Below are 23,431 nucleotides of genomic sequence, written 5' to 3'. Positions count from 1 at the left end.
TGTAGGATACAAATCCACAGATGTCAAGTGGGCTTAGAGCATAGATAGGGGTTGGTTGTACTGGCACTTACTCATCAGTGTAGACATTTCTGAGAAGAACAGAGGCAGTTCACTTGAAAGCATTGGCTGTAAACTGCAGTTATTCAGAAGCTACTCCATGAATTAAGTTATTAGTGTAGGAATAGACAAGCAAACAGACAGAAGTTACCTATGGTTCTTTTAGGTGTGATGGCCTTGCTGTGAGTCAGTATCCTTAATCTTGTCTCTTCCCTTAGCTTGACTCAGTCTTTTGTTCTTCAGATGTCACATCTGTTGTTAGTTATTTTTCAACTTTGTTATCCTGATTTCCAGCTCTGAGTTAAATATTGAAATTTTATTTCCTTCCTGTCCTACTTCAGGTCTTGTTTGTTTCCTTGCCACAGCCATCTCCAGTGACTTGTTCACTCAATTCCCAGTTAATGTCTCCTTGTGACATCCTGTGACTATTCCCCCCCACCATTCCTTATTCCTTAATTTGTCACCTGCACTCTCACACTTCCTTTTTGGCTTCTCTCTCTTTGCTCAGTGAGTTCCAGTTCTTCCTGTGTCTCCTGATTCTTTGCCAGGTTTATCTGTTCAATCTTCTTGCTCTGTTTTTACTGGTAGATTCCCAACAGTTGTCTATATTGCCAGAGGGATCTGTGCTAAGTGATAAATCATCTTGTGCCTCACTGCTTCAGTGAAGCTCCCTGTCTTGTGCTAGTCTTGTCCACCCACCACAGTACTTGGAATGACTGCTGGTTTATTCTGTAGCCCACAGCTCACCCACACACCTCTAGCACAAGGATGTGCTGCGTGCTGCTTGTCTGTGTATTTGGTGCTGTGCCAAAGTGGTCATGGTCCACACTCCTGAAACATTTGCTGGAACAGGTGCTAAACATTATGCTGGTCTTGTCATCACTGCATTTACTGCTGAGGAATTTTGGTGTCAGTTGAAGCCTGTCACTGGCCTGTCGCTGGGCTCTCTTCCACCTCCAGAAGGGATCAAGCAAGCTGTCTGTATTTCACAGACAGCTCATTTGTTCCAGAACAAGTTGGTATGGACAAGGTTTCTTGGAGACAGGTTGGTGACTTTTCACTGCAGTATGGACTAGACTGTTTTAGAGCAAGCATCATCACCAATGGATCTGCACAGCTTTGAAGAGAGCCCTCTGCATCTTACCTTCTGAAACCTGCTGTTTCTCTGTCATTAATTTTATTTTTAATGGTCACGTTACTGCAGCTAACAATCTTTCTCAGTATTTGTATACATTTCAAATGGTATTCTAGTCAATTGAAGGAGGTGACCTGGTGTTGTGTGGAACACCTCTGGAACAGAAGGGAAGGAAATGAACAGTTCTGGCACAAGAGTGGCAGTACTTATATGAGAAAAAGAATGCAAGGAATTTTCCTCATTTCACAAGTAGTAAAGGAATTCTGACTTCATTGTCAAAGGCAGTTTATCAATACTATATTTCTCTGTACTTGATGCAAAATGTAAATATAGGAACAGGTAAAATCTGGAATGTTCATAATCTAGTGCTGTGTTCATAGTCTAGTGCTATGATTTGGGTTTGACAGAGATCTAACAGTGTTTCTGAAATGTTAACAGAAGGTAGACAGAAAAGCACATTTTTACAATTTATATCTTTTAAAAAGATATATTGCTAAAATGTTTAGAGTATTGTTAGCAACAAAGTTACTGATTTATTTTTGATTTATTTATATCAGTATCAAAACTTGGGTGTGAACTTGGAGAAGCTTTATAATGTAATGATGGACCTTACTCATGGCTTAAAGGTAAGACAAAAAGAATTGCTCAGGAATAACTATGTAAGTATTGAATTAAAGAGAGTTAATGATGTATTTCTCATTCAAATTAGAATAGCAGAATGCTTCAGTCCTTAGTGGTTTACATTGGCTGTCAACATTTAAAATAAATTGCCCATCAAATTTGCCATTTTTTCTAGAAGGAGATGGTGTCAAGATTAATCTTTGGGAGAAACTTTTCCTCTGCTACATTTAACTAAACCAAGATTCTGAGAACAGGAAAGGTTCAGAATATTGACTTTTCTTTTAGTAATTTAAATCTATATATTACTGTCTAAAAAGTGTTAAAAGAGGTAGAACACATAGCTATTTTTTTCTATGTATTCCTTGCTTATGAAAACTCAGCACTGGTCACATGCTGGGACAGGCTGCCCAGAGAGGTGGTTGATGGCCCAGCCTGTCAGTGTTTGAGAGGCAATTGGACAGTGCCCTTATCATATACTTAACATTTTAGTCAGCCCTGAATTGACGAGGCAGTGTGACTAGATAGTCATTGTACGTCCCTTCCAACCTTCCAAGTGAACTATTTTATTCTGTTTTACCCCTTATTGCAGTCCAGAATGCTTCTGAAGAAATCTGTTGGGGTGTGTGTGTTTTCTGCCTGTGATCATATACCTGGAAAAGTGCCAGAATTTGGGGATACACCCAGGTTCTGGTAGAAGGAGCATTACAGTTTCCCAGGGGTTGTTTTTGAATTTGCTGGTAGCAGGTGTAGGGCTTGGACCACAAGGTGATGGAGCCACGTTTATGTGGATATCAGCAGTGTGGTGAGCAAACCATGGAGAGAGGCAGCAGGGAAACACCAAAGGCACAGAAACACTGAGATTGAACCCACAAGAGTTTTTAGACGAGTCAGGTTGTTTCAGTGGTTAGAAAAACATCAGACTTTCTGTTCTCTGTAAGTAATTTGGGGACATGACCCTTTCAACTCTTATTTTCTCCCTAATGAAAACAAAGTTATGAATTATGAATGGTTGCCTAATCGTTTAAGTGAACAAAGGAAAAAGGATAGCTGTGTGTCCTATTATAATGAAGCTTGCTTTAAAAATAAACTGTTTAGAAAAAAGGAGATGTTATATATTTCTTTACTAGCATTCTTGTACAAAATGGTAACTATTGCAAAATTCCTATTCCCCACAAAGAGAAGTGACAGCATTTAGAAACTATAATTTACACTAAGTAGTATTTCATGCCACAGACATATGTTGTCATGTAAAAAGGGAATATACAGAAAGTAAAATACTGCTCACTCGGAAATACTGAAGAATGTATTTGTAACTTACTTTACAGGCTCAAGGTTTGTGGAACTTATTTTGCACATTAGAACTTCCACTTATCAAAATTCTGGCAGGTATGAAAAGTTCAGTTCAAAATATGAATCTTCACTATTTTCACACAGCTGCTGACTATGCTCAAGTGGAATGTAATTCCTCTGAATATGAAGTGTTATCTTAACCTCATAACAGCTGTGTGAGATTGTTTCAATTTTATAATCTAAGAAAAATGTAAGATTGAAATTGTGAATTATAGATGTTCTTAACCTAAAATTGTATTTACAGTGATGGAAACACACAAAATATATGTGAACAAACAAGAACTGAAAAAAACATCAGAGATTCTAGGGGTAAATTTTGTATTAATTTTTTTTCTTGAAAATTATATAGCATCATTGTGCTTTTACTGAGGAAAACTGATTTAAAAGAGAAGGAACTTTTGTTGCATTTTATATAACAGTGTGATTTTTTAGTATATCATTATAAATTATTATATTTACATTTTAGGATACTTCCCTATTTATTCACACAAGTCAAAGACACATTTGAGTCATCAGCCTTGCCCCAGAACTGAAATTGCATTGCAAAATGCCAGGTCCTTTTGGGTTATATGTTGTAGAGTAGAAGTGGTAATGACTCTTTCTGAACCTACAGTTTTCAGTACCCATCTTCCTGAGACATGATAGACTTCTCTCCCTCTTTTTCTGAACAATGCACTCTTTAAATGAGTGTTCTTTGATAAAAATAGTTACAAGAGGATCCTATTTGTAACATAAAATTTGACTAGATAATCATACTGGTCTGACAGATTACTAATTTACCAGAATAATTTGCATAGCTGTGTTTCTCACAGATCTCTATAGGCCTCAGTAACCTAAATTCTTTAACCAGAAATGTTGGTACTTCTTACTACAATAAATCCCCTTCCCAGATCATAAAGCAATATAAATTAAGGAGTGTATAAACAATCTACTCAGCCAAATGTTGATAGCCAGCCATGATTACACAATATCAAGTACTCAATTTTAAATAAAGGTCCAATATTCTCATTAACCTTGGAAGCAGCAGATACTGAAGAAAATAATAGTGCAAGCAGAATAATTTTGATGTTGTAATTTATAGCTGCGGCTCAAAGAGCTTGAACAGCAGGCTCATGAGGCTGCTGGAGAACGATTCCTTTTGACCAGCAGCTGTCAGCTCCGAGAGGTATCATTTCTTCTACTGCTTCTACTTAAGGTGTATGTTCTATAGATTTATTGATACAGGAGAACTGTAAAGCAGATATATCCTTAGCACTTCTGACTTATTCTATATTAATTATTTTCTGATTTTAATGAAGGAAATATCAATTTTTAAACTATGACAATGTTGAATAATCCGTATTTGAATGTATGTACATAAATTATGCTCTTCTTTTTAGTAAATATGTCACTGCTTCAATAGCTCAGAAATAAAGATTTTCAATTCTGTATTAGTTCTCTTTGCTACAGCATGCTCTATTTACCTTGTAACTTGTTTTCTGTTTAAGTTCAAGCACCCAATAATTTTCCTTTCTATTTCAACACTTGAAACACTGAAAGATTTATTGTCTTTTTCTTACTTTAGGTACTATTTGATAAGTTAAAGCTGCATACGCTGTGTGAGAAACTTCACAGAACTGAAATACAACAGCTCGTATCCACCTCAGAAGTTGTGGTGAGACAGGGAAGGGGTTTAAAACCAGCTGCATGATTTAACAAAACTTCTAAGTTATATTTCAGCCTGTCCAGCCTGTCCAGATCCCTCTGCTGAGCCTTCCTGCCCTCCAGCAGAGGGCAACTCTTCCATCCAGTTTGGTGTCATCTGCAAACTGACTGGGGGTGCTCTTGATCCCCTTGTCAGATCATTAAAAAATAATTTTGTGAAGATGATAATAGCAATGGAGATTCTTCTTAGAAGAGAAAAAGCCTCTGAGCAGCTGCACTTGTTTCTGATTTGGTGCCACGATTGAATTGCTCTAGGTTATATCGAAGTTAAAGTGCACAACTCATTGCTGAACATGAACATCTTTGGGAAAGGTAGAAGGGTAATATTTATTTCTTAAGAAAGAAATTTGACTTTTCAGTCAGGTGTCTGAACTACCAAATATGATCTCTAGTAAGCTCTAAAGTATAACCATAAAACCCACACAGTACTGAGGGAGAAGGAGGTTTAATAGAGCAGACATGTAATCTTGGAGAGTGACAGAGAGCCTTGGGAAGTGGGAGGCATCAGTGAAATAGAATTCATGTCACCTTTTTGTGGGAACATGGGATTTGTAGCTATAATCAAAGCAATGCTTTTATGTAGTCCAGTATTCTCTTTCCAATAACTGCTGAGACTTGGTTGTTTGGAGAAAGGTAGGATGAAACCTTGCAGGAGATAAATAATAGACAATAAATCTGAAGATGTTAGTTTCTCCCTCATAGCAAGAAAAACTCCTTATGTTTTAAATATACATTTTAGTACAGTTGCATCTGTTTTTCATCCTGGACTATTGTAGTTCCAGGACTTTTTTGTTGTACTTATAAATATCCAATCTCTATTTTAATAATTTAATTCTTTTTCTCAACAGATTTTTTAGCAGTTTCCAATCAAAGTAATCAGAAATATGCTTTATTTTATTGGTTTTTAATTTGACAGTTTGAATTTGTCTTGACGTTTTCCTGGAACTTTTATTAAGATATGAAGAGGAGAAAGTCTCCTCTTGGATTGTGTGTATATAAATATGTATGTGTGAATATATGTATTATTCTGTCTACTGCCATCATGTTCTCTCTTGCATTGGTGCTGTATAGCACAAAAAACAAAGGGCCATAAATAACACACACACATCACACCCCAGTGTTTTCAAAGTTGCTGTAGAAAAGTTTTTATGTTCATGTGTCTTTTTTTGTCTGGGACAGGATGGAAAATGAAATGGGAAGGAATAATCTCCATCCTTCCTAATGAAGGCTTCCTTGGGGCTGGGCTGGGATGGCTTGAAGGATATCGTCCTTCAGCCAGTATTTTGTCCATTCAGCTTGTCAAGAAAATGTCTTCCTCCAAAATGGATTCTGTTAAAGTTTGTTTAATAATATAACGTCAAGAAAAATATGTCAGTAATTTTCATTCTTGATTTTGCAGCTAAATAAATTGCAAGATCTTCATCCCTTGCCTAAGATAATTTTAGAATACCGCCAGGTGAGCTGATACTTCTTCATGGAAAGTAGTTGCGTTGAAGCAAAATTTAGCAAGACAGATAACAAAATCATAGTTAAATAAATAAATAAGTTGGCTCTAGTGAAAGTTCATTCAAATACTAATTTGCAGTAATTATTCTTAAGACTTTTTTAATGCTTATTGTTGTTTTGGTCTATGTTTGATTTTAGCTAGCAAACAACTTGTACAACACTGCAAAGACAATTGGAAAACCTCACTGTTAAGTTTGTGTAGTGCTGTAAAGCATACTTAGGGCAAAATGTCTATTTTTTGAGTTCTGAAGAAATGCTTTGCATAAAGTGAAAGAGATAACTGTTTGTGGGGAATTTTGGGATGACAAGCCTCCTGAAAATCCTAAATGATCTTGTTAGTCTGCTCCCGCTCTTAATCATTAGGTTTCCAGTGAATGAGCTTCCAAGAATTAAAAAAGAATAAATTAAAAGTTTAAAAGTTTGTGGGTTTGTGTTTAGTTTTGATTTTTTTTTTAATTTGTTTGTGGTTTTTTGTGTGTGTGGTTTTCATGTAATTTATTGACCTGGGGACATGAGATATAAAATAATAAATTCAAATAATTCATTTAATAATATCTGCAAAGCTCTGTCTTTAGGTTATAACTGAGTGCTTACCTAACTTACAGGAATAGGTTAAGCTGTCAGTGAGTATAAATCCATTATTTACTTGGATAAAACTGTCTTTAAAAAAGAAAACTCTGCAAGCAGAATGCATTTGGAAATTAGCATCTTTAATTTGAAAAATCTCTTATTTTTGTAAGTAAACATCTCAAATTTTATGTATTTTAGGTTCATAAGATGAAATCAACTTATGTGGATGGACTACGAACGTGCATGAAAAATGTAAAAGTATATAAAGTAGCTTGTAAAACCCTAAAAAGATGTGAAATGATTGCAGTCTTTACAGTTTAAGAACTTTTATACATGGAAAATTTACCAGTATTTCTTTTGTATTTTCTTGTTTTGATTGCAGTGAATTTTTATTACTGATACTTATATTAAATAAAATATAGTTCTTTGTCTTCATTCTTTATTTTTCTCTGTTTTTTACTTTACCTGATTACAGGGATTCATTTCCTCTACTTGGAATCAAACAGGAACTGTGACTGGCAGACTTTCAGCCAAACATCCTGTAAGTGAGCTTATTGGAAGATTTGCATTTTAATTGAAATGAAAAATTAATATTACTTGTACAAAATATGTAATATTTTTAACACAGGAAATGTTTGTTTTCCTGCAAGTCTAGCAGTTGCTGTATTGTATCTAAATGGTGGACAGAAAAAACTTATTAATTATTTTACTGTAGGACATCTGTTCTTAGGCATATTTTGTGGTATCTGTGATTAGAATTACATTGTTACCTGAAGTAGAGGAGTGCAACTGTGAGCCATGCAGGTACCTTGGATACTTCCTTGTCATGAATTCTGATGTTCCTGAAGCACTCTTTGTAAAGCATCAGTGAGCCCTGGAAAGTGGCTATTACAGAAAGAAAAGGAAGCTGTCTTCTTCTGGAATTTGGCTTCAGACCTCATAGCAGTAAAGGGCTCAGCTGGCAGTGCTGGTGCTCTGGAAGTCTTGCTTACATGGCTGTGACACCTGGGCTCTTTGTGCTTCCTCTCTTGTCTATGAGGATCTCAATGTACATGCCTGAAACATGTTTTGTTTGACTTTTTGGACTGCTACAGGCTTGGGTTACCTTTTTTTTTCTTTTTTTTTTTCCTTTCCGCAAAGTGGCCTCTCAAGGGCTTACTTGAGTGTATTCTATGATCCTATTTCTCTTGGTGTTTATGACACCTACTGACCATTGGCTGTAGGTCAAAGGCCTTTGTGTTTCCCTCTTGTCACAGCCCATGGCTGTGTGGATGAGAGTGCCGGAGCTGGAGTGGGACCAGGCTGGGGCTGCAGAGCTCCAGGGGCTCAAGGCATAGGTGAGAGAACAGCAGAAGAAAAGTAGTGACTGTCTATCTGGGGAAAGTTCCTGTTTGGTTTAACCATGAAAAGTAGTGACTGTCTATCTGGGGAAAGTTTGTTTGGTTTAACCATGAAAAGTAGTGACTGTCTATCTGGGGAAAGTTTGTTTGTTTTAACCATGGCCTTTTCTACCAAAGACCTGGCTCTGGCCCTGTGGGTGATTGGGAACAGATGCAGAGATGGGACTTGTCTCATAAAGGCTAGAGGGAACCTGTGAGGCTGTTACCCTTTTAACTTGTGCCCCAAAGTGTGGTCAGTTCCTATCCATGCAGATTTGGGTACTGCTTCTCTCTGTGCAGGACCCAACCTTAAGCTTCACGGGTACAAATGTCATTAGGAGCTTTCTGCAGGCTTGGAGAAAGGCCATGGTGTTCCACAGCTCTTTGTGGGAGCAGAGATTTAACCTTAACAGTTGTGAGCACTTTGCATGGATGGGCTGCTGTGGTTCCTGGCAAGTCCTGCCTGGAATGGTGACTTTGGAGTTCTGACAGAAACCTTTCCTGGGGGGGTCTCACCCTCACCACACTGGTGACTTTTAGCTTTCCTTTCCCCTGTCTTCACAGTTCATGTTTCATTTGCATCTTCCTACCCTCTTGCTACATATTTCCATACAATTTGTCATCAAACAATTTATAGGAAGTGCTTATGCTTTTTGCTGAGTAAAAATCAGTGTTTAGGATTCTGAATTGACAACAGAATGGGGAAGTGTTACTGCTGCTCTCGTTTCTCATGCACCCAGATGGGAAAAAGTGAGAGGAAAAGATGATCATGAAGGTCACAGTTTGCAGAATTTTCTGGTGTGATGCACAGGCATCTCCAAGTCAGAGCTGAACAGACAGCTGTCTTGAAAAACCACATACAACACAAAGTGACCTTTGGCCCATTATAGTAAAAAGGACATGAAATCTATTTTTCTTAAAAGTTGTTTTTCTTCAAAATAATACTGCTAAAGTTAGCATCCAGGGTTGCCTGAGGCTGGCTTTTCCTTCTAAGGAAAAACATTGGCATGGCTTTTTTTGTTTGAAATGTTTATGGAACTTATACCATCTGTTTCTGAATCAATTATTTATATGGAAGATATACTGCAGTGCCCAGTCACTTTGCTAAGTGTTAAAGGATTGGGAAGATTCCTGCCAGAAATCATAAATATTGGAGATATTTTTGCGGTTACTATGATATCGTGTCAAATTTTAGCTTAATTTTTTGCTGAGGCAGTTTATTTTTAACTGTTTTAAAATGCTTTAACAAGTGATTAAAGCAAAAGATAAGTGTGAATCACATTCTTTGAAAATTCAAATGGAAAAACATCCCATATTCTGCAGTGCTTCTGAGAGATGGGATTCCAAACAAATATTTCTTTCTCTTTCTTTTCTTTTGTAAAGGTGATGGATCTATCTGTCCTCTGTCCTTAAAGGCATTTAGTGGAGTCCAGGAGGGATTTACTTGTAGGTTTGAGGGGAAATGACTAGACATTGGATACAGAGCAGAATTTCTTTTCCAGATAAACTCTGGCATCTTCTTTCAGACACTTCCACATTTGATATATGGATGATGTATATTTTTGGCTTTATGTGGGTTTTTCTCAATAGATAAGTTTATTCACATGAATTTTTATGACTTTTGTGTTGTAACAACTTAAAGGGGGTTTCTTAGCAGCACTTCAGTGGCTCTCCATGTGTTCATCTATTTTAGTTTAACTATAGACTTCATTTCTTCTCATTTGGTTTCTTCCTGTACAAAATGTGTGCTGTATAAATATGTCTTTCACAAATAACTGTTAATGTATTTTTGCTAAACAATAGCATGTATTATTGCATTTGATCTTGCAGTCTCCTGTTATTGCATTGTAGATGTCTATTTGCTACTTTTGGAAAACTTGAGTATCTGAAACCTAAAAGTAATTGTACACCCTACAAATTATTTTATAATGTATCCACGTGCTAGTTTGTTTGTTTTTTTTTTTTTTCTCTATGATGCATTGCTTATGACTGTTAGGAGAATTTAATTAGGTTTATTATTTGAATGTGTTATTTTCAAATTGTTTTTGTATAAAAAAACAATTAGGGTCTACATTAGGGTGCTTTTTGATTATGTTATTTATAGATAACATTTCTATTATATATATTTATGACATTCATAAAATCTTGTTTATGTTCTGCAAACCCATCTGGAAATATCCCTTTACAGTCTCTCATGTTTTAAAGCAGAAATAAGTCGACACAAGTGGAAAAGCATAAACCCAATTAAGATCAGGCCCCTTTCAGAATGAAAAGGGAGAAATACTAACTTGAGATATAAAGATTGCATAAAATTAGATGTTATAATTTGGTTTAAGATGTAAATTTCAGTGCTAGAATCAGATATTCTGTATTAAGGTTTCTTTCCTCCAGGCTTCTGCAGCAGAGAGAACTGAAATGCTGCTAATGAGTTTATGCTTCTCTACTTCAGAAGATGTTTGTGTCATTAAATTGAAAAGAATAAACTGGTGGGCTTCAGGGAACATTTCCTTCCTTTTAGTAACAAAAAGTTATGCTGAAGATAAATAAAAAATTTTCACCTTCTTGGAGAAAATGGGAAAAAAAAAGTATTCCTGCTTTTCCTCAGGAAAAATGCTTTTATATCTTGTCCAAGAAGGCAAAGAAATAAAATAATATAACCTATCAGTCAAAGAAACATGTTAGCCTATAATTTGAAAATTAGGAATGTAATTTGAAAGGGAAACTAATTAGGGCATATTGAATGTTAACATGCTGAAGGAAGGATCATAAAGAACCTGAAATATTGCATGTATCTCAATCTCTTCAACAGATATAAGATTTTCTGGTGGTGAATGCACAATAGAGAATTGCATTCTTGTTTATTAGAAAATGAGTGTTGCAAGTAGTGTTTGGAATATGAATAATGAATTTAGCATCTGGTTTTCATTTTAAGGGGAGAGACTCCCTTGAAGTAGAGGCCCCTCTGAGCAATTGCCATCCAAAATGAGTCTGTTCTCTCAATTAACTTAGCAAACCAGTATTTCTGATTAGCCATACTGTATCCGTGTTATTTTCCCTCTGGGCTGGTTTTTTGGAGTGAAAAATTTTCTAATTTTCTCTGAGATAAAATGGAAATGTGGTTGTGGCATAGTTGTGGGATTCTGGACAGTGTGGATGGGATGCTGCTGGGTTGTCTCCCTTCTGTAGCAGAATCCCAATAGGTTTTCCATCTTGCCATCCCCACATGTGCGCTTCCAGCAGGGTGGTCTGACAGAATTGTGCTACCAAAGCTGTTGTGGCAGCTCCAAATTTCAGGCATTTTATCCAAGGCCTTATTAAGGCTGCATGCTGATGTGTGCTACTATAAATATTCTTTCTGGAAATTTGATGTCTGTGGTCACAACTGGATTCCAGCAGAAACAGGATGTTCTTTCTGCAAGGTCTTCTTATAGTGATGTGATTCTGCACTGTCTTGTTTTATCCCTGCCCCTTTCTTTCACAGCTTTTAGAAGGTTTGGCAGAGGCTGGTGCAATGTGAGGAATCAGACACCAAGTCTGGGAGCAGGAACATGCTTGCATTTTGCTTTTTTTTTTTTTTTTAAGCCCCTCCCCAGAAATGAGCCAAGGCCTTGGCTGCTTTTGAAACTGCACTGATAGGAATAAGATTTTTGTAAACTTGTTTTCATACACTGTCCAGCGGAGAAGATTATTTACTTAAAATGAACAAATGATATGGGCCTTACCTTTTCATTGATCTTGGATTGTGTTTTCTATTTTTTTTCCCAAGTATGTTTATTGGAAAGCACTGGGGATAGAAACATGTCAGACACATTACATGTTCATATAAAGCATCTTGTCTAAAGCTTCTGTAATGTCATCTAGGCTAACAAAATCAGTTTTTGTGAAGTATTCCCTGATGTGGGCTTTGCTTATAAAAAGGATGGGTTGTCTTAGCAGATACGAGAATGTGTCTGTGCTTTCTTGGGCCTCTGAATTAAAGCAATTTAATGTTGTATTTTCTAGTCAGTACAAACCCCTGTCACTCAGATGAGCTGATGTGCTGTTAGGGAAAGCCAGAGTGTGCTTGCTGATTGTTGTGGTTGATTGGTGTTCTCTGAGCATCTTTTGCATTCAGAACATATTTTTGTGCCATATTTCTTTTCAGTATGTTTATTCCAATACTCTTGAGTCATATGGTGGTTATTACTGCACTAATAGCACTAAAATAGCATCTCATTTTATGAGTAGAGTTATGATGTTTTTACAGCTGCTTTTGTTGTTGCTTAGGTTTTTTTTGAGTTATCTTAATGAAGGCCTGAAGAAACTACATTTACAGTGTTGGAGACAGAAGTTCTCTATTTCCTCTTCCTCAGTCATCACAGTTGAAGTTCTATGACAGGAGAATTGTATTTAAAAATGAGTGAATGGCCATGTTGACAAGCCTTTGGTCCAATGACATTTTCAGGATGAAATTTTACACTACCTTAACCTTGCAATAGAAAGTTCTTAGTTATTACTGTGACAACCATAGTGTGGAAAGTCACTGTTGGTCACATAGTAACACTCATATCTGATGCTCCAGAACATCATTGTGTTGGTTTAGTACTCAAATGGAGAAACAAAGTTTGCTCTTTGTTCTCTCAGCATCTGGACTACAGTGTCCTTTTCTATGATATATGCCCATCTTTGGCATTCTCTGTTGTAATGCTCCTGATTTGTATATTTACCTCATGGTGAGTGGGTGTATCCAATACATGGACAACATTTTATAGCACAATTTGGCTCACTAAAGCTTGTAGCATCATCTGGGCTGTCATTCTTTAAAACAAGCAGTTCAATCCTGTCCTCTTCTCTTCTGTTTGGGATCATCTTTGCATGTATAATTGTTCTATGTGTTATTTAAAGAAAGGTAATGTGCAGCTGGTATAAATCTGCTTCCTTGCAGTAATAGCATAAAAGATTTTGTTTATGCAGGATAAGGTAGTCTGTCACTATTTCTTCTACAAGCTACACATAAGCACAGAAATAAACAGAGCAATTAAAGTTGGCTGCTCAAAAATGAAAGATTCTATACAACTTGGAAAAATGTCAGCCAGAGTATTTTTAGCACATTATGAAATATTCTACTATGGAGGCTGAAATCTTCCTTCACTGTCCTTTAGTTTCTGGCAAAAGAAATTCTGAGAGAAGCTTAGATTTGTAGAAATGGGGGAAAAAAAGTTCCTCTAAAATCTTCCTATGCTTTAGAGATGACAGCACTGCATACTTCCACTTGTTTCTTTAAAATTAGAAAATAATATATTTCAATCCAGTATGTATAAATTAAATTGTCATCACTGATCCTTTACTGCTATTGAGTGGGCATTGCTAAAGTTGTTGATTATATGCTGATTCATTTTACCCTTTTAATGGCCTTTGCCAGTGATCTTTTGGGAATGCTCCAGGTAAAAGCCAAAGTTATGATCATGTTTTAGAAATTCATCTTGGAATACAGCTACTGCCTCTGCCAGGTTATTTTTCTCTATAGTATGATTGTAGCACAGAGCTAACAAGAATCAAAATTAAAATAATCCTTGCTAAAAAGCTTGTTTTGATTAATGTAGCTTTCACTAGCTTGTAGATTCAAAGATGTTTTAAAGTAAAGTAATTATAGTAATATCTATTACTGGAAGTATTCTGTTACATGAGTTAATCTATGCACTTTGGGGTGTTTCTTGGAATTTTATTAAGTCTGATGCCATGTAATCTGAGAATAGTTTAAGAGCAATATTAGCATGGAGTTTAGCTTGCAAGAAACAATTAGTGTCATTCACTGATAGTCTGTCATAGTCATTGTTCTGCTGCTGTTTATCTATTCACATTTCAACTCCTGTCTGGGCACTTCTCTTGTGCCTGAGGCTGGCATGTGCAGCATCCCCTGATGTCCCCACTGGTCACAGTCACTGGGCCTCTGTAAGCTCTCAGGAGTTTCATGGAACCCATGTCCTGCTGAGGTAATTTTTTCTGTCCTCATCCATAAGACAGTTGCTCAGACTGAATCTTCAGCAATATGCACAAATACATATGTGATCCTTATATTAAATATCTCTGTGTCTATTTGTTATTAAGTTTTCTGTTGGAACTTCTTGTGGATTGATTAAGATTTTAGAAATTTCTGCCTGATGTTTTTTTTTTTTGGTTTTCATATGAAGCACTCCATTAGAGGGAGTTTTAGATATACACTGTAGGAACTACTCAGTGCTTGGAGACTTATGTTCTGACAGGACATTTAACATAAAAATCTCAGACACACAAATTATGTCTTGTCTTACAAGCTTCCAAAAGGGAGAACGTGTTACTATATTTCTCTGATGGCTGAATTCCTGTTTGCAAGGACAAAATACGGTCTTAACTCAATCTCAGCATAGATTTCATTATGTTTTAACATAGCAAAAGTATTTAAATAGTTTATTTTGCTATGTAGTGTTCTTCTACTGTACAACCGTCTTCCAATTTGTATCTAGGAAAAAATTAAAATATCTGAGAGGTCTGACAAGAGCAGAACTGAAATGTGATAAAAACATGGTTTATAGGTAAAGATCAAAAGTTAGGTAGCTTGAAAAAGACTTCTTGTCTTGAATGGACCAGTTTTCACACAGTAATGATTTTCCAAAGCTTTGTCATTTGTATTCCAAAGAAATTCAGGAAAATTATCTCAGTAGCTCTACATTCCTATTATATTAATCTTTCTCTGCTGACAATTATTTTTATTTCTGTGTCATTAAGTGCGAAATTTGCCAGTTCTTTATTTCCTCAGCAACCTTTCATAAAGCCTCAGGAAACTTTGTGCAGAGTTTTGGATATGGATGCACTCTTCCAAGCTGGGAATAACAGTGGGCAAAAACCCAGTGGTTTATATAACAGCTTCTGAAGATGGACAGAGTAGGACAGGGGTCATCTTGCTGTCACCTCCTTGGCCTTGCAGTCCATAGTTCTCCTATCCCAGCATGATCATCCACTGGCTCTGACTCTTGGGAATTTACAGTTAAGGACCACTTCTGTAAAGTCAGGAACTGTCCTTTCCTCATTGGGAGCAAACAGACATTGCTTAGGTTTCCTTTAACTCCTTCAACCAGCCTCCTGTTCACAGCCTTTTAAGAGGAATTCCCTGCTAACATATGCTCAGCAAATTCCTCAGTATGTAGAACAATCTTGTTTGAGATGCTAAATTTTACTCTTTTCATAAAACAACTGTTCCATCTTTGCTTTTAACAGGAAATGCTCCAACCTAGAAATCTGGTAGTTTTTTATGTGGTTAGAGGCCTGGACAATATTCCCTTGACACTGTTTGCTTTAAAGCTGTAATATAAAGCAGCTAATCTAAAACTATACGATATTTACCATCTCCAGCTGCCACTCAAGGAGTTATCTCTATGCCTTAGCATTGGTTTTTTCCACCAAAACCAAGTTGTATCTCCTTGAGGTTCATCCCAGAGTTTGAGCTTCCCATATTAATGGATATTACTGTAACAGAGCTAGTATTCTGTGTATAATTTTCTTTCAGGAAAATGAAATTAAATAAGTAATAGAATATAGTCAGTTTGTATATGGGAAACAAGCAGACTTTTTGTCTTGAAAGATACAAAGATCTGTGGGTATACAAATTTCCTTGCTTGCTGTGTGAAGGTGAAAATTTTTTACAGAACACAGATTTTAATCAAATCAGTGAGCAAATTTTTTTTTCATTTTAAAAGTAACTTATATAAACCTTTTTCATGTGCTGCTAAATCTTTATTATCTGAGATCATTGTCAGTCTAAATTTCAAGGAATATGGCAGAAAGAGAATTAGTTGTAGGAAATCAAGCACACTATTCTTAGAGCCTACTCTCTGAAGTAAGAAGTCACAAATTTTGGTTGCCCTTTTTTCCTTCCTTGTGTTTACGTATTTCAAAGCTGATCAAGCTTGTGGGAATGGGATGAATAACTTCTAAGTTTCCCACTTGTCTGATGTCTAAAAAACCTTGATAATTCTTTGCTGCTGGTAAGGCAAGAGGGTAGTGCCTTACCTTCGATTGATTGTTCTCTGCTGAAAAGTGCAAACTAGTACCAAAAATGAAGGAATCCTTCTCCAGAAGTCTTTATGGTTTTGTGGTTTTTGACGAGGAAAATAGATGTCCTTAATTCTCCCCAAGCCACTAGATGGCGATTGCAGACAAGTCAAGGTTTGCTAAGGAATGCATGTACCCATCCATACCAGGCTGGCATTGCTATGGTGACTTTGTTCATTTTCCTGTTTTCTGTGTTTATTGAAATCCATGCCATATTTTAAAAATTAGATCTTCAGACTGTCTTGAAATTGTGTTTCATATAAAAGTCACAGAAAATAGCTGTTTATTCCTTTAGAACTGTTAATTAATGCTAGTGTGGGCAATAATTAAATGTGGCAATTTTCCAAAAGCTTGTTTAAAATTATTTTTGCAGTGTAATTTCTCATGAGTGAGTTTCCTCCAGCTTTGGAGGTGCCAGATAAATTGAGTGAGTTTCATGTTGTGAGTGCCCTCAGTCTTTTCATTCTGTATTGCAAAGATGCTCTTCTAGGCAGGGTGCAGTTTTCCTTGCTAGTTCTCCAATACCTTTGGCCTTTAACAATGGAGCAAGTGAAGTGTTGATGGTTAAGGAAGCAGTTCACTGAACCTGAGCTTACATTTCTTCTCAAACTGATTAAATGAGATGTGAGAGCACAATTTATCACCAGGTGTGGTCCCATGCAGAACAACAAAAGACAAAGAAAAAGAAGTGAGAAAATTTTGAAGAAGCAAATAAACTGGAGAGAACAGTCAAGAATAGCAAGAATTAAAAAAAAAAAAAAGCAGTTAGAAAACTTTTTAAAAATGCAATTAGAAATTTGGAATGTAAAGCTCAAAGGAATTGTCATCCAGCTATCTATTAGCATTGTAATGAAGTCTGGTTTTACAGACCAAAGACTTGCTTCTGCTCTAAAAGTATTACAGTGCTAGTCATCAAACAGATGCTGTGGATTTAAAAGCTTACTTTGTGTTTCATTGTGTAGAGCTGAGTTGGTGTTCAAAGAGAATAGTTGTGGCCTAATTATTCTAATAAACTTTCTGGAGAAGTTGCTAAGGTAAACCGCAGGAACTTTTGACTTGTAATGCTTCAGTTTTTGCTGGAGTGCTACATTTCATGAGAGAAACTAGAATTTTGCTGCTCTGAACTTTTTTCAAATGGAAAAGAAAATCTGTGTATTTCTCAAGTGTGAGGAAATAATTGGTTTCCTGAAGCAACATCTATTAGAGCTATTAAATCTTACAAGATCACAGTCCCAGTAAATGTTATTGTTTACAAGAAATGCAACTAGCTTTTGCTATTTGTTGGCGCTGGTAGCCACTGTAAAACAATAATTAATTCCTTTATTTTGCTCTTGTGTTTGGCACTGTGCCTCACTAACAGCAGGTGGATTGGTCACCATCAAAGGACATGTAAATGATAACTTTACCTGGTCTAACTCCTTCCTTCTATCTGTTTGGTCTAACTGCTTGGCTATTTTTTAACTTCCTTGGCGACACATCTGTCCTGTATACATTTATAAATGCATATTCTTATCTTAGTAGGAAGTTTTGTCTCTGTTCTTATTTTTAGGTAAGCTCTTAGAACAGTGAGGGAATTAGTCAGAATCAAATGCCCACAGAATAGTCAGCAGCCACCTCTGTGCATTCCCATTTATTTCAATACCTACCTGTTACATTGCTTTGTTCCCCTCCCTGCAGTTTGTAGGGCTTCAGAATTACATATTGCATAAAGCTTTAGAAATGCAGATCTGGGTAATTATAGATTAGTGAGCCATTTTCTAGTAAAAAAAATGCTTATAACTATTGATGCCTTTGTATACAGACGTGGATGTGTATTCTGAGAGCCACTGGGGTTGACTGAGGTTACTTAGTTCAAAATAACAATTTATGCTATTGATAATGTAAATGGGGAGGAGGAGAGATGTAGGGGTTAGCTGAATCCATATAAAAAAACTGAAAGGGGAATCAGAGTATAGGAAATACAAACAACAATCCTACTTGATGTAGAGTAAGAAATAATTAAAATGCACCACCAACCTTTTTGATTAGGTGAAATCTAACTTCACTGACTTCAAAGGCAATTTATCCTATATATATCTGTATACTGTAGTCCTTGGAAAGAACTGAAATAATATACTGGTTTTAATCTAGGAAGGGATGAAAATATCAGTGGCAAATGAAGATGCAGAATTTTGGATACCAGAAATAGAAAGCTCAACAGAGTTGAACTGACTGAGAAGAACCTCGTAAAACTGGGAAACTGCTTGTTTGATTTTGATTAGGGATTGTTTCATTGATGATTCTACTCTCCTTGCATAGAGTGACTTTCCTTATGGATTAGAGCGTCATTTATCAAGGCTTGAAGCTGTGTTTGTGAGGCTTTAAGAGAGACACCCAAAATCCATTGGTTCTGAGCCTCCTTGACCAGACTGCTGGAGATTGTCTATTGAGGATTTTAATATCTCCAAGGGTAGAGGCTTTGGAACTTCTCTGGGCAGCCTGTTCCAGTGTTTGACCACTGACACAGCAGAAAAGTTTTTCTTACATTCAAGTGGAATTTCCTGTAATGGTTTCTGATTGTCACCTCTTGTCCTGTTATTGGGCATCAGTGAGAAGAACCTGGCTTCATCATCTCTACATGCTCCCATCAGGCACCCTGAGCAGAGGACAAGGATCAGTCTCTTGGCCTGCTGGTGATGCTCTTCCTGATGCAGCCCAGGATGCTGTTGGCCTTCCTGAGTACAAAGCTCATGTTCAGCTTGTTCTTCTCCATGATCCTCAGGTCATGTTCTGCAGACTGTGAACCCTGTGGGACCCTGCCACCCTGTGTCTCTAGCTGCCTGAGGTCCCTCTGAATCACTCATCTGCCATGTCAAGCATTGCTCAGGGGTTTGGGTTGCCTGCCATCTTGCTGAGGTTGCATCAGTCCTGTTATCCAGGTCATAGATGGGGCTGTTGGCCCTTATTTGCCCCTGGGCTGCTCCAGCAGTGACTGACCTCCAGCTGTGTGACTGCACCTTTGTGGCACTCACCAAAGCCCTGTGGAGCTGCAGTTCAGCTGGGTTTCAGTCCACCTCACTGTCCACTTATCTAACTTGTACTTCAGCAGCTTCTCTGAGGCTTTTATGAGTGAGTGTTTTGAAAGCCTTGCTGGAGTCAAGGTAAACAACATCTGCTGCTCTCCCTGCATCCACAGAGCTGCTTATTGCATTGCACAAGGTGCCACTGGTTAAACATGATTTCCTCATTTGAAATCCATGGTGACTACCCCAGATCATCTACTTGACTTTAATATGTTTGCAGATGTTTTCTAGGCTTATTTGTGCCATCATCTTCCTGGGAACTGAGGAAAAGCTCATTGGCCTGTAGTTTTCTGCATCTTCCTCTTGTCCTTGTAGAAGATAAGAGTGACAGCTGCTTTCTTCACAAATCTCCCCTGATCATCACAGCCTTTCAGACACATTCAATCTGGGATTTTGGCTTCATTTATCCTTCTATCAATTGGAAGCTAATTTTGGAATACGGTGTTGTTTTTATATGTTTTTAATTTTTTTAAAAATAATTCTAGGATTTTCTTGTTAATTATCTACTAGAATAGCTTAATTATTTTTTTTACCCTCACTCAGAAGCAGTGAAGAGAGGTATTTATAATAGTTAACTTCCACAACCAGCTTTTCCACCACACCTTTTCAAGCATTCCTTCTTGTCTGTTGAAATATGATTTTTCAGAGAGGGCAATTTTGTTTCTCTGTAAATTCTAACAAGATGTGGATACCCTTTTCTAACAATAAGGGATAATATTCACATCTCAGATTGGATGATCTGTGAAGTTTTTGCAGAAAGACTTGAAATGTACACATAAAAACAAAACTACAGGATGTATTTTATAGCCCAAAGTGGTGGTGATCATGTGCCCAGGCCACATTAATTTACCACTTTTGAAAATGTTGAAAACAGTCACCTGACCCAAACAGAGGAAACTTTGATATTTGGAAGACTCTTGTGAGATTGTCTCCTTATTTCTCTATTCTTTTAAATATCTGGAATAAATTAATTTCAGAAAATTTGATTTAAATATTAGAATACCTCACCTCCAGGGGAACCTTAGGACAACTTGTCAGTATGTGTCTTATAGAGATAGGTTGAACTATCCACTAGACATTCCTGTCTTGGAAACAGGATCTCCATTTGCAGATTCCTGTCCTGGCTGTAGATTCTACACCCTTCAGCCAGTAGAGTCAAAATCCCTGGCTGTAGAGGGATTCTACACAGCTTGTTTAAACCAGCAACTTGCCTAAAATTAATTAATCTAAAATTAGATGAGAGGGATGTGCTAAACTATTCCAATAGCTTAAAGATGAACAGTACAACTCTCATGTTTCTTGAGTTACCTCTTTTCTGAAGATCTAGTCAAATTATGAGGTGTTAACTAATTTACAAGTGATAAGACATTTTGCACTTGTAATTACTTACTGGTGTTTTCCAGAATTATTAAAAACACATTTAAAATTGAGTTTAAGGTAGACTTTGTTCATATGCCCTCAATGTAAACAAGATAGCAATGTAGTGGTTGATTTTTACATTGTTGATAGATTTTGAAATACTTTTTTTTAAAAAATTCACTTTGTTCAGGATTTTGAAACTAATGAGACAAGGAAAAATATCAGTGAGAGTAACTATAAACAATTTTAACCTGTGCTGGGAATTTCCTGATTAAGTACATGTCACAATACCACTGTAGAGTCAAATGAAAAGCCCCTCTACATCCTCTGTTAGAATAGTTCTATAAGTCAGAGTTAAAATATATTTTAATGCGTGTAAAAATAGGCTCCCACATTCATTCATGTCCAGGTACATAATAAAGGACTAAATTTTCTGGGTTTCTTAGGATCTACTAGACTCCATGGCCACTTGGACTGCATATTATTCATATGAATGGGCACTAGTTCTCCCCAGCTTGTCATTAGTGGAAATCAATAGTTGCCTATGGGAGTGTTAGTTTTGTGTACAGATGAAATAACCACTTTCTTCAAAAATGACTTTAAAATATGCATTACCATAAGCATTGCCACAACTGTGTTTTTAAATGTTCCTAGAAACTAAAAAATAAAAAATTCCAGTTGGCAAGTGTTTCTTCTGAGTATTGATGGACTGAGAGCAGTGTTGCTAGTTTTTACCCATGCTGTGAAAATATTCTGTATTTTGTGTGGTATTTTCCTATCTCTCTCTCTAGGGTGCTGTGGCAGGTGTTCAACTTGAATACATTTAATTGTACATCTTTAAGGGTGGTACTAATGCTAGGAATGGTACTGTTGTGGTTTGGGGGTTTTGTTCTTTTGCTTCTGCTTTAGATTTCAATAGCTTTTGCTGTCTGATTATATCCCTCTTAAGTTTAAAATAACAATTTTGAGCTGAAAATTGCATAGAAAATGATCATTCTGATTTGGAAATTATATAGCACTATTCCCACTCTCTGAACTTTCAGTATTGCATAATATTAGTATGTTCCTCTAATTCCTGAACCACTTGCAAATTAATTACATGGAATGACAAAATCAGAGCTTGATACACATTCTCTTGTCATGTGTTGCTTTTCTAGATAAAGAGGCATAATGACACAAAATAACAGGAGTTTTCTTGTGCATCTTTGATGTTTTACTGGAGGTGTATGAACCCAGATCTTGGAAAAAAATCTGCTGCTGATCCTAGACCTGCATGTTGGATGATAAAATTAGCTCTGTTTTTCAACCTGGACTGATGTGCTGTAGACAATAAATGGTTCCTTATTTATTTTATTATGCATTGCAAAAAAGTAGGAATAGATACTAGAAAAAATCCAAGAGGCTGAAGAATATTCAGCTCCTGTAGCCAGCAGTCAAGATTCACATGTGTTCTTTTTTCAGAAGTGATGCAGTATAACTAAAAGACACAGGTTAAAACAGGAAGAAAATTATTTTCTATTAGATTACTAATTATCTTCTATGGTGCATCCAGAGATTAGGCTTTGAAATGGCCACAAGTGAGTAATTGTTCTTAGAATCTTCCAATTTTTATGGAAGAACAAATATTCAAAAGTATATACAGATGCAGAGTGTGAAGATTCCTTTGGAAGGCAAAGTGGTTAATCTTTCTTATTATATGGGAAAAACTTGTTGGCACTAGTATCACTAATGCTGGCAATAAATTGTTCCTAAACATATTTTAATAAATTTTCACTTACTAAGCATTTTTATTCTTCCTGTTTGTAGAACATTCAAGGTATCTCTAAACATCCAGTTACAATCGCCAAGAAACAGTACATAAAAGGTAAACTGTGTTTTTATTAAGATGAAAAGACAGTTTTATCTAATTATTTTACTGTGTGGTATTATATTTTGAAGCAAGCTGATAGGTCCAGCATTTAATATCAGATGATCAATGCTTTGTTATACATTAGCATTTCAGCCAATTACTTTTCCTGGTTGTTCCTGAAGAAATATTTGGTGTTTCAGCACTGATTTCAATAGTTAAAAGCTTTTTTTTTTAGATTTATTTTGTTTCCCTCGCTTTTTCCAAATGAAATGCTATATCTTAAATATCCTAGGGATGATTTTGTGTGTGTTCAGCTCATAAGGCTTTGCCTGAGTCAATGTTTAAACTGGGCCATTTTAATCATACTCACAACTAAACACCAGTAGTTAGTCAGATGTGTTGTTTTTGATAACAGATGTGTTAAGGCAGATGATTTAAGGCAGATGGTTCAGAGAGAATCAAAGTGAAGTCTAGAAAAGCATGAGCCAAATGATAAAGAGAGAAACCCACACTAGCAGACTCAAATATAAGAAAGATTTTGGAACACACATTCTCCTCCTGGAATGCCTGCAGCCACAGCTGGCCAGTGCTGCTCAATGGTCCTCTGCTAAGGGCAAGCTTTGCCTTTTCACAGCTTTTCACTCCCTGTGCTGGAAGTAATACAGGTCATTAAACAGGAGGCTAGGGAAGATAATGTAAAATTTTGACAGCAGTTTTATTTTATCTACAAGAGTCATTTTTGTAAGTATTTTTTAAAAGTTGCTATTAAAAA

General features: G+C 36.5%; 1 protein-coding gene across 1 annotated transcript in view; it reads left to right on the top strand.

Annotated features, from left to right (window-relative positions):
- Positions 1 to 23,431, top strand: part of POLN (DNA polymerase nu) — an 81,946-nt gene that overhangs the window by 5,480 nt on the left and 53,035 nt on the right. The window contains exons 5-13 of the mRNA XM_031060065.1: positions 1,750 to 1,818; positions 3,139 to 3,199; positions 3,408 to 3,472; positions 4,245 to 4,328; positions 4,728 to 4,817; positions 6,267 to 6,323; positions 7,142 to 7,195; positions 7,419 to 7,484; positions 22,617 to 22,674. Of these exons, the coding sequence (XP_030915925.1) occupies positions 1,750 to 1,818; positions 3,139 to 3,199; positions 3,408 to 3,472; positions 4,245 to 4,328; positions 4,728 to 4,817; positions 6,267 to 6,323; positions 7,142 to 7,195; positions 7,419 to 7,484; positions 22,617 to 22,674 (604 nt within the window). The remainder of the gene's footprint in view (positions 1 to 1,749; positions 1,819 to 3,138; positions 3,200 to 3,407; positions 3,473 to 4,244; positions 4,329 to 4,727; positions 4,818 to 6,266; positions 6,324 to 7,141; positions 7,196 to 7,418; positions 7,485 to 22,616; positions 22,675 to 23,431) is intronic.

The sequence above is a fragment of the Geospiza fortis genome, unplaced genomic scaffold (assembly GCF_000277835.1).
Source record: "Geospiza fortis unplaced genomic scaffold, GeoFor_1.0 scaffold147, whole genome shotgun sequence".
Classification (NCBI taxonomy): Eukaryota; Metazoa; Chordata; class Aves; order Passeriformes; family Thraupidae; genus Geospiza; species Geospiza fortis.
This window is presented reverse-complemented; position numbering and strand designations above follow the sequence as displayed.